We start from the raw sequence: 8,853 nt of genomic DNA, 5'->3' as shown, positions 1-8,853 counted from the left end.
ATGGCCCTCCTCACCGTCGCCGCCCGCCGCGCCTCTGCCCTGCTACGCCCCAAGGCCGCCGCTGCGCCGTTCTCATCGATCAGGCACAGGTCCTATTCATCCTCCTCCTCCTCGATCCGCTCCCTCCGTGCCGAGGCCGCCTCCTGCTGCGCCGAAGCCGCATCCTACCGAGCCGAGGCCGTCAGCTTCCGTGCCAAGGCCGACTCACTCCGTGCCGCCACGCACGACGGCGAGCTCCTCGGCATAATCGACTCCGCGATGCACTCCTACAACGGCAACCTGGTACGTACGTACTTCCGCCGATCGAGTTCCACACTTCCAGTACGTACTAGGTACTAGCTAGTTCTGCTATCACTGTTTTAGTACCCATAGATTTCTGTGTTGGCGCTCTGGTAGAGATTGACCTGCTTTTGGCTTTTGAGTCTCCTGCCTTTAGTTGTTGCCCTAATTTTGCTGGGGTGTGTGATTGTGTTTGCACGTGCTTTGCTGGGATGCCCTAAAAACAATTTTTTCGAAACAGGCTTTTGCCCCACTTTATAAATAAAGCAACATGACAGAGTACACGGCCGAACGATACATAGTGATGAGGATGCCCTCTTACAAAATAGATCAAAAGATACAACAATAACCTAGAACAAGCTAACATCTCGTCAAGACCTGACCGTAGACTCCTAAGCTCCACGACAACGCCCCCAAGAAGGTGACGGCACAGCGCGTCGCCGTTGCCGAGTCCAACCTTATAGACAAAGGTTTTCACCCGGAGCCCTAACATAACGAGGTCCACGACGACGGCTCCAAGAAGCATGCGACACCCACGGGCGCCGCCGACGCCAGCGCCATATAGCGCGAAGCTTTCGCTCGGAGACTCGCCAACGCCACCAGGAGGGGTCCCGATCACCATCTCAACGAGGGCTAGCCCATCTACACCAGATCTGGGCATTACCAGCGCAGACCAGAGCCTCCCACCACTCCACCCCTTGCCGCCCACATGACCAAGGAGGAGAGACACCACCGCCACCACGCAGCCTGCCGGAAAGCCAACAGTGAGGCCCACCATCCAAGACCGCCGCCCCGGCCGGCATCCATGGCCCCGGACACCACCGGCCATCCACATCACGACCGCCCGCCACGGTAGTAGGAGTGAAAGGGACCACCTTTCAATCCTAGCCCGGCATCAGCCACCAGGTCTGGGTTAGCGCCTCCACAAAAACGTTTCTTTGATGATGTAGTAGGAAAGATGGGAAAGTTTTTGTGAGATGCAGTTGTTTTTGTTTGGAGATGCTCTGCTTTATGCCTTCACCATTGTAAGGTAATGTAGTTGTAGTTAATGTTGTCTACATTTTGCACAAGCAATCTCTTTGTTCTGATTTTTATATTACATCTAAATCTGCTGTGAACAACTTTCATGTTAGTTTTCGGAGCAATTGTCATCGTTGGTACCATGTTTTTTTTCATCTTAAAACAGGCCGAGGAGATTTCGAGTGAGTTCCCTTTCGAAATCAGCAAAATCGAGGAGCTTACCAGGACCGACGTTACTCTTGCAAGATGTTTAAAGGGTGAGAAGATTGAGGTGTTGGTTTCCATGCCCAGACTTGCCAGTGATGAGGAGGACGTCGATCTGCAGGAATCCTCAAACTCGTCATCGTCATCTTCAGACGAAACCTCATCATCTTCAGACAACGAGACCTCATCATCTTCAGACAACTCTTCATGGTATTCAGATGAAACCTCATCCTCTTCAGATAACGACACCTCATCATCTTCAGACGAGTCCTCATCTTCAGATGAGTCATCATCATCTTCGGAAGATGAAGCCAAGAACCGTACAGGAGAATACAACCTCCCTATTCGCAAGAAAATAGAACACAGCCTCCCTCTCGTGGTCACTGTGTCGAAGCCTGATGGCTCAAGCATGAAATTTGCCTGTGACGCCTATCATGACGAGATCACCATTGATACCGTGTCTGTGAGGCAGCGACCATCAGGAGCTGAGGAAGGCGATAATAATGCATATGATGAGGGTCCTGATTTCAGGTAGGCACATCCGTTGAACTTAGCTACCTTTGGCATTTTGATTTATCTCTGATTATTAATTGCTCATACCATGTTGTGTGCAGTGATCTGGATGAGAACCTTCAGGAGGGACTCCACAAGTACCTGGAGGTGCGCGGGATCACTCCAAACAACATAAAGTTGCTGCACAAGTACATAATCAGCAAGGAACGGCAACATTATCAAGTCTGGTTGGCCAAGCTGCGGCATTTCGTCAGGAAAAATTAAGACCATCCATGAATGATCCATCCTCGGCATAAGACAATAGTTTGTTTGCACTTTCTATTTCGAGAGCTCTGCGTGACATCCTCTATACGAGTGGATATCTAGATCTTTTTTATTGTAACAACATTTTTGCCGACTAAATAGAAACTATTTTCCTATTTTTGGTGGTGCTTCTTTATCTCTATGGATGTGCTATATATATGCCCAGTGTGTTCTCAGTCCCCAGCGTGCACCTGCTTCCTGGCTGAAGCATCAGTTTAGTGCTTCAATTATTTTTTGAATGGGAAGTTTGTCTGGATGTTTCATGGAAGTGTAGACGATGTTTTGTATGGAAGGTCACCGGAGGCTAAACCAGCCCACCTGAACATTCCATTAAGCTTCAAGCGGCAAAGTAGCAATTACCGTGTGTGGCGCACGTGGTGGTTTCTCATTGCACTGTTTAAATCTGGAAGACTTTCCACCAGCAACTAAATAGTTACCAAGCTACCTATGCTACAATTAGTATGGCAACTAAATGTTTCAGTTGTCATGCCTGATAACTTCTTCTGTATAACTCAATAACTCCTATAGTGTTTAGTGATAACTTATGAAGTGGAAAAGGTCGTTCAAATATTATAAAAGATTTTCAGTTTTCATATCGGATAACTACTGAACAACTCAATTAAGTCGTGTAGTTCTAAATAAAATGCAGAGAACCATCACAATTATGTCCTCATTAGCGAAAAATCATCACTTTACAAAATGTTGCAGAATGCACCACATCGAAAAATTGATAGTGGACCTTATGTGCATCAAGAGAGAGCACTAGCAACCGGCTCCCTCTCGCTGTGGACGCTGGAAAATCCATGTGCATGCGCTCCAGTCTTCACCATGCCCGTGCGCGTCTCTGCCAAGTAGCCAACCATGCCATGCTCACCGACAGCCTCGCCTGCACTACTGGCGCTGGCCCGCCGGTCTCCGACTCCACGCCGCTGGTGGATGAGGAACACGCGTGCAGCGAATTCCCACAGCTAGTTGCCCTGCTCTACGCCGCCGACCAGCGCACGCCCTCGGGTTAGAGCTCTGCCCCCGCGTCAAAGAACGTCGCCCACGCACTAGATTCGAGGGAGCTCGACACAGCGCCCGATCCGTGGGAACTCGATGTCGCGTCAACCTCCCACTTGTTGTAGCTGCGAGCACACTGGTGCCCTCGACAGCCATGTATGTGAGGCCGGCCATGAAGATGACGCCGGGGGTGGCGGCGCTGCGACAAGCCTACAAAGGCGGCGGTCCAGGGGGCGGCGGCGCAAGCTCCATGTCACCCGACAGCCCTGGATCGGGCTGTCTTCTGCGTTGCGTTCATCCTCTGTGTTTTTACAGTGTGTGTATGTGGCACTTTTTTTTCCAACTCAGCCTGACGGATGGGCTTGGCCGATTAGTGAGGTTAGCAATGCCCTTAGCATTTACTGTCTCTGTTTTTCAACTATCAGTTTTTCTGTGTGGTGCATTTTAACACGTTTTGTAAAGTGGTGGTTTTTCGCCATGGTGACACGATTGTGGTGGAATTGTAGACGATGTTGTACATGCCAGAACACATTGTGCTGGCCGCAATTTGAATAGCAGAGGCAAATGAGCAGCTATCAGATGATGAACATGACGAGCAGATAGAACATCCGTGACAATGTAGTAATTCATCCCCGTTAAACAAATACGAAGAAATTTTGTCAAGTCCAGCACAAGAATTTCATAATGTATCTCTGGGGTTTTTCGTGGAACTGTTTAATTTTGGAAGATTACTGCGTTATTTGCATGGGCCCCCTCCCCCATCCTAATCGAACGAGTCGTTCGATTCCAGTCCCTCTCCTACAGAACGTCAGGTGGTTAATGGTGTCCTAAAGAAATTACGAGGTTCTTGCAAAAAAAATTACAAAGGAAACTTGTTATGTCTAGCACAAGAATTTGATAATATATTTCTAAGCCTTTTCATGGATTTCAGGAGATTACTGCGTTGCAATTTGCAAACAGAAAAGGAAGAGAAAACTGGCCCGAAGCTTTCAGGTTCGGAACTGCCTGACAGGTGGGCCTAACCACCTCCTTCCTCCGACAACCTAAACCCCAACGTCCTCGCTAAACCCTCTTAAATTCTGGAAGTAGGAAGAGAGATATATACGTAGATCAAGGAGAAACCTTGTCCACGGCTTCAAGTCCGCAGCTGCCGCGCCATGGCCATCCTCGCCGCCGCCCGCCGGGCGTCCTCCCTTCTCCTCCTCCGCGCCTCCTGTGCACTCCTTCGCCCCGCTGCCTCTCCTTTGACGCCAAGATCGCCTTGCTCATCCCCCTACTTCGACAGCGCCAAGATGGCCTTGCTCAAAGCCGCCTTGGACTTGGACTCCATCGCCGCCGAGACCGGCTCCTCTGCCTCCGCCGCCGCACAGCAGTCCCTGCGCGCCGCGGCCGATTCCCTCGGCTCCTCCACCTTTGACGACCATCTCGTCCGCGACATCGACTCCACGATCAAGTCATCCACCCGTCCCACCAAGGTACGTACGTACATACGCGCATCGATCGATCTCTTCACTGATGCGATGATGATCTCCGTTCCTGAACTGCAGTTCCATGTTTGGGATCGATTACTTCCGATTATTAGTGTAACTAATCATGCATGAGAAACTGAGTAGGATCAATTTTTTTCCTGGTCTTAAAACAGATGCAGGAGGCCGAGGGTTTCTTCCCCTTCAAAATAGTACGTGAAAGTAGGTTGGGCAGTAGCAGCAGTACCCTTAATATTACTCTTAGAAGAACTTTTGAGGGTGAGCAGATTAAAATTTGGGCTTACACGCTCGGCTCGCACTACCTTGATAACGGTAGAATCACCCTAGATGTCACCGTCTCCAAGAGCAATGGCTCGGACCTTTTATTTTCCTGCTCTGCGTATGCCGATTACATCACCATCGATTCCATGAAGATGACGGGGCAGCTTGAATCGCATAACGGTTTCGAGTAAGTATTAAGTCTAAACCTAACTTAATTCATTGGTTTTTTCATATATATTTTTTGCCTGGTTGAAGGTTTGCTTCGATTTTTATATCACCAACACATTTACTAAATGCTCCTCATTTGCGGATCTGGTGCAGTAAGCTTGATAAGAATCTGCAAAAGTCATTCTACAAGTATCTGGAACTACGCGGCATCACGCCAACAATGGCCAAACTGTTGCATGAGTACAAGAGGGGCAGCGGACCCCGCACGCAGCACTTGTGGCTAAACAAGCTGTCGGATTTCATCAAGAAAGATTGATCTTCATCTAGTGAAGATCGTAGGGCAGCATGATCGAGACTCCTACAATTTCCTCTTCGGGAAGAATTTTTCTTTTATCCGTGTGTTTAAGATCCATTTTTGTAACTATGATTTTGGTGGCATTAAGGCTAGACCTACATAGAGTTAAAACCATGTTACTTAGCGTTTGTTTATTCACTATGTTTGCTTTGCTTATTTCTAACTTACTCGTTAATTCTCAAGTGTATCTGTTTTGGATTTGGTCGTGTACACTATCAGATAGTATTATGCATTGGAAGCTGAAAAACAGAAATGCACTCGGCATTATTCTCAAGTGTAGTTCACGGAGTTTATTTTCCCGCGGGAACTCGTCAAACGTTGTTTATATGTTCGCTGAGTTCACGATATAGAATGCACTCGGCAGTATTAATAATTGCCGGTCCTCATACGTCCAGCCAAGTGCGCTGCACCGAGTTTGGCGCTCGATAAAGATTTCACCGAGTTTAATATATGCTTTGCCGAGTTTCTTTCAAACTCGGCAAAAACGGCGATTCTAGTAGTGCCACTCAGTATTTGTCGGTTACCGTGGTAACAAAAAATCTCGGTGGCCCACAAGATTGTTTGGGATTCGGTAGCCAAAACCCTGGGCCGCTGGGATTGACTACTGTGTTGCTCAGGAAAGCAAACGCCGGGGCTCCATCGCAATGTTCACTGTTGGAATTGTAGATGATGTTTTACGCGACAAAAGACATGGTGCTGACCATTGTTTTCCCATCAAAGTATCTGCAATCTACCCTAAAAAAAAGTATCTGCAATTTGTTCTGTTACAAGAATTTCATAATGTATTTCAGTGGTTTCTCATGGAACTGTTCAATTTTGTAAGAATTATACCGCAATGCAACTTGTAAACAGAAACGTATTAGGAAACTAGCTGCAATACGGTCCTAGTTCTTCAAGAAGCAAAGTACATCGTCGGGTTGGAGTGCGACCTCTTATATTCTGGAACGAAGTAGCAAGAAAGATATACGTACGTAGGTCGAGAGCGAAAGCCCCGAAACCTTGTTCACGGCTTCGAGTCTGCAACGTGCGCATACGCCGCGCCATGGCCTTCCTCGCAGCCGCCCGCCGGGCCTCCTCCCTTCCCATCCTCCGCCGAGCCTCCTCCGCGCTGCTCCGTCCAGCGGCCTTGCCGGTGCCGGCGACCAGGTGAAGTTCGTCCTCCTCCATCGACGCCACCAAGACCGCCCTAATGAAAGCCGGAGCACGAGGCGGTCAAGGCAATGCCAAGACCAGAAACGCCAAAGAGCAAAAGGGCGAGGTGGGCTCCCCCGACAAGGCCCTTGCTGGGGCGGCCTCCACGGCCCCGGCAAGAGTCTTGCCGGGGCAACTTGCCCAGTACCAGCAGAGCAAGCCACCCTCGAGCCCAAGAGTTCCAAACGCCGCCAACGACTACGTTGGAACCAATGCTCGGGGACACCTCTGTGGTGGCATGAAGATCTTTGTCAAGATCATAAACACATGAGATCAGATGAAGACCAGAAGGCGACGACCCTCGGCCGGATCTTAGCCGAGGAAATCCACAAGACCCCCGGCAAGATCCTTGCCAGGGACGACCACGACGCCACGGCAAGACCCTTGCCAGGGCTCCGGCAAGACCCTTGCCGAGGGCATCAGCGGGGCCACAGCCAGGCCCACGCCTGCCAAGACACCACCGCCGCCCCCATGCAGCTGCCAGCTCAACCAGCTGGGTAGGCACCTGCGTGACGACGAGCAGCCTCTACACCGACCCAACAAGCACCTGCGTGGTGGCATGCAGATCTTCATGAAGGCTCCAGCACCGCACCCACCCAACAGCCAGCCAACGTGGCACAGCGATGCCTCGTCAGCTCGGACGCGCATCGGAACCAGGCGAGACGGCGACAGCTGGGACGTGCTTCCTTGCCGTCCCCGATAAAGCGAGAGGGACACGTCGGCAGCGCATTAAATGCGTTTGTCCGGCGATGCCAGAGGATAGACTCATCCACTGTACACCTTTTCACCTCCTGTGTGTCACTGTGGCAGCCCCTTTTCCTATAAAAGGAGGCCCGATGCGACTAGGAGGAGGGGTCGGATCTTTTGGGCAAAATTACACCCCGTAGCTAGCTCAAGAACACAAGAACACTCAAATACATCCACCAAAGTAGGCCTAGGGTATTACACATCTCAGCGGCCCGAATCTGGATAAACGATCCGTGTGCTTTCTGTTAGACCCGCTCTTTGCACAACCCCGCGCCCGCCAACCGTGAAAGGGATCCCAGTGATTCCATAGGTGCCGATTTCCCCCGACACATGGGGCTTGCGTCATGTCACTGATCCTTCACCATGCCTCCTTGTTCTCTTCACAATGCCTTCTTCCATGACCATCTCTATATATACTAGCAATAGTCATTCATCCGCATGCGGGGTGCGCGTGCGACTTAGGACTTGGCACATAGGCGCTAGGACGAGAGGAGTTGCTTGAAGACTCTGGACGGAGTACCAGTGCAGAAACATGTCAACCCGTGAATGGCTAGAAAAAGCGACAAATCAAATACAAAAACAGACGTCTGACACTGAAAAAAAAGGTCAAATCTGTTCCTACTTGTTCAAGAAGCAAAGCACATCGTGCAAATTCGGAACTGCATGTCTGACACATGGTCCCAGCGAACCCCTCCATCCTTCTAAAACCCTCTTAAATTATGGAAGTAGGAAGGAAGATATACTACGTAGATCGAGGGGAAACCTTGTTGACGGCTTCGAGTCCACAACGCATACGCCGTGCCATGGCCCTCCTCGCCGCCTCCCGCCGGACCTCCTCCCTTCCCATCCTCCGCCGAGCCTCCTCGGTGCTGCTCCGCCCCGTGGCCCCGCCGGTGCCGGCGATCAGGCACAGCTCGTCCTCCTCCATCCGCGGCGCGAAGACGGCCTTAATGAACGCCACGATGGACACCGTCAACGCCGAGCATGGCTCCAGCGCCTGGGCCGCCGCGCTGGACTCACTCCGGGCCGCCACCGACTCCCTCAGCAACTCCTCCTTCTAGGAGCAGCTCCTCCGCGGCATCGACTCTGCCGTCAAGTCCTCCGAGCCGCCCCGTATCGCCGAGGTACGTGCACTGCATATACACAGATCGATCTCTTCACCTATGCGATGATGATCCCCGTTCCCTTTGAAAAAGCATGCTGTCGAGAAACTTTACTGGTTTTATTTTATGTAATTAATTAATCATGCGTGAGACACAGAGTGAGGATTGCTGAGCTTTTGTTGTTCATGTCCTCAAATTTGTTTTTCCCATTGTAAAACAG

At 50.5% G+C, this 8,853-nt stretch overlaps 2 protein-coding genes across 2 annotated transcripts; both read left to right on the top strand.

The window, feature by feature from the left end:
- Positions 1-2,280, top strand: LOC147978259 (uncharacterized). The gene is made up of 3 exons (XM_087516544.1): positions 1-282; positions 1,466-2,034; positions 2,118-2,280. Exons 1-3 carry the CDS (start codon positions 1-3, stop codon positions 2,278-2,280), a joined length of 1,014 nt encoding a protein of 337 aa, XP_087372670.1.
- A 2,198-nt stretch (positions 2,281-4,478) lies between these two features.
- LOC147978258 (uncharacterized protein At2g39795, mitochondrial-like) lies at positions 4,479-5,553 on the top strand. The gene is made up of 3 exons (XM_087516543.1): positions 4,479-4,796; positions 4,964-5,256; positions 5,391-5,553. The coding sequence occupies exons 1-3, from the start codon at positions 4,479-4,481 to the stop codon at positions 5,551-5,553; spliced, it is 774 nt and encodes a 257-aa protein (XP_087372669.1).
- Positions 5,554-8,853: the final 3,300 nt, after the last annotated feature.

Source organism: Triticum urartu, chromosome 3A, assembly GCF_056163025.1.
Source record: "Triticum urartu cultivar PI428250 chromosome 3A, HENAU_Tu73, whole genome shotgun sequence".
Classification (NCBI taxonomy): domain Eukaryota; kingdom Viridiplantae; phylum Streptophyta; class Magnoliopsida; order Poales; family Poaceae; genus Triticum; species Triticum urartu.
The sequence above is the reverse complement of the archived record's forward strand: the minus strand, read 5'-3'. Positions and strand labels throughout refer to the sequence as shown.

Coding starts and splice junctions, on each gene's coding strand:
- LOC147978259 (XM_087516544.1), top strand. CDS start 1: ATGGCCCTCCTCACCGTCGCCGCCCGCCGCGCCTCTGCCCTGCTACGC. Junction 283..1,465: donor ACTCCTACAACGGCAACCTG/GTACGTACGTAC, acceptor ATCTTAAAACAG/GCCGAGGAGATTTCGAGTGA. Junction 2,035..2,117: donor GATGAGGGTCCTGATTTCAG/GTAGGCACATCC, acceptor TGTTGTGTGCAG/TGATCTGGATGAGAACCTTC.
- LOC147978258 (XM_087516543.1), top strand. CDS start 4,479: ATGGCCATCCTCGCCGCCGCCCGCCGGGCGTCCTCCCTTCTCCTCCTC. Junction 4,797..4,963: donor CATCCACCCGTCCCACCAAG/GTACGTACGTAC, acceptor GTCTTAAAACAG/ATGCAGGAGGCCGAGGGTTT. Junction 5,257..5,390: donor GAATCGCATAACGGTTTCGA/GTAAGTATTAAG, acceptor GATCTGGTGCAG/TAAGCTTGATAAGAATCTGC.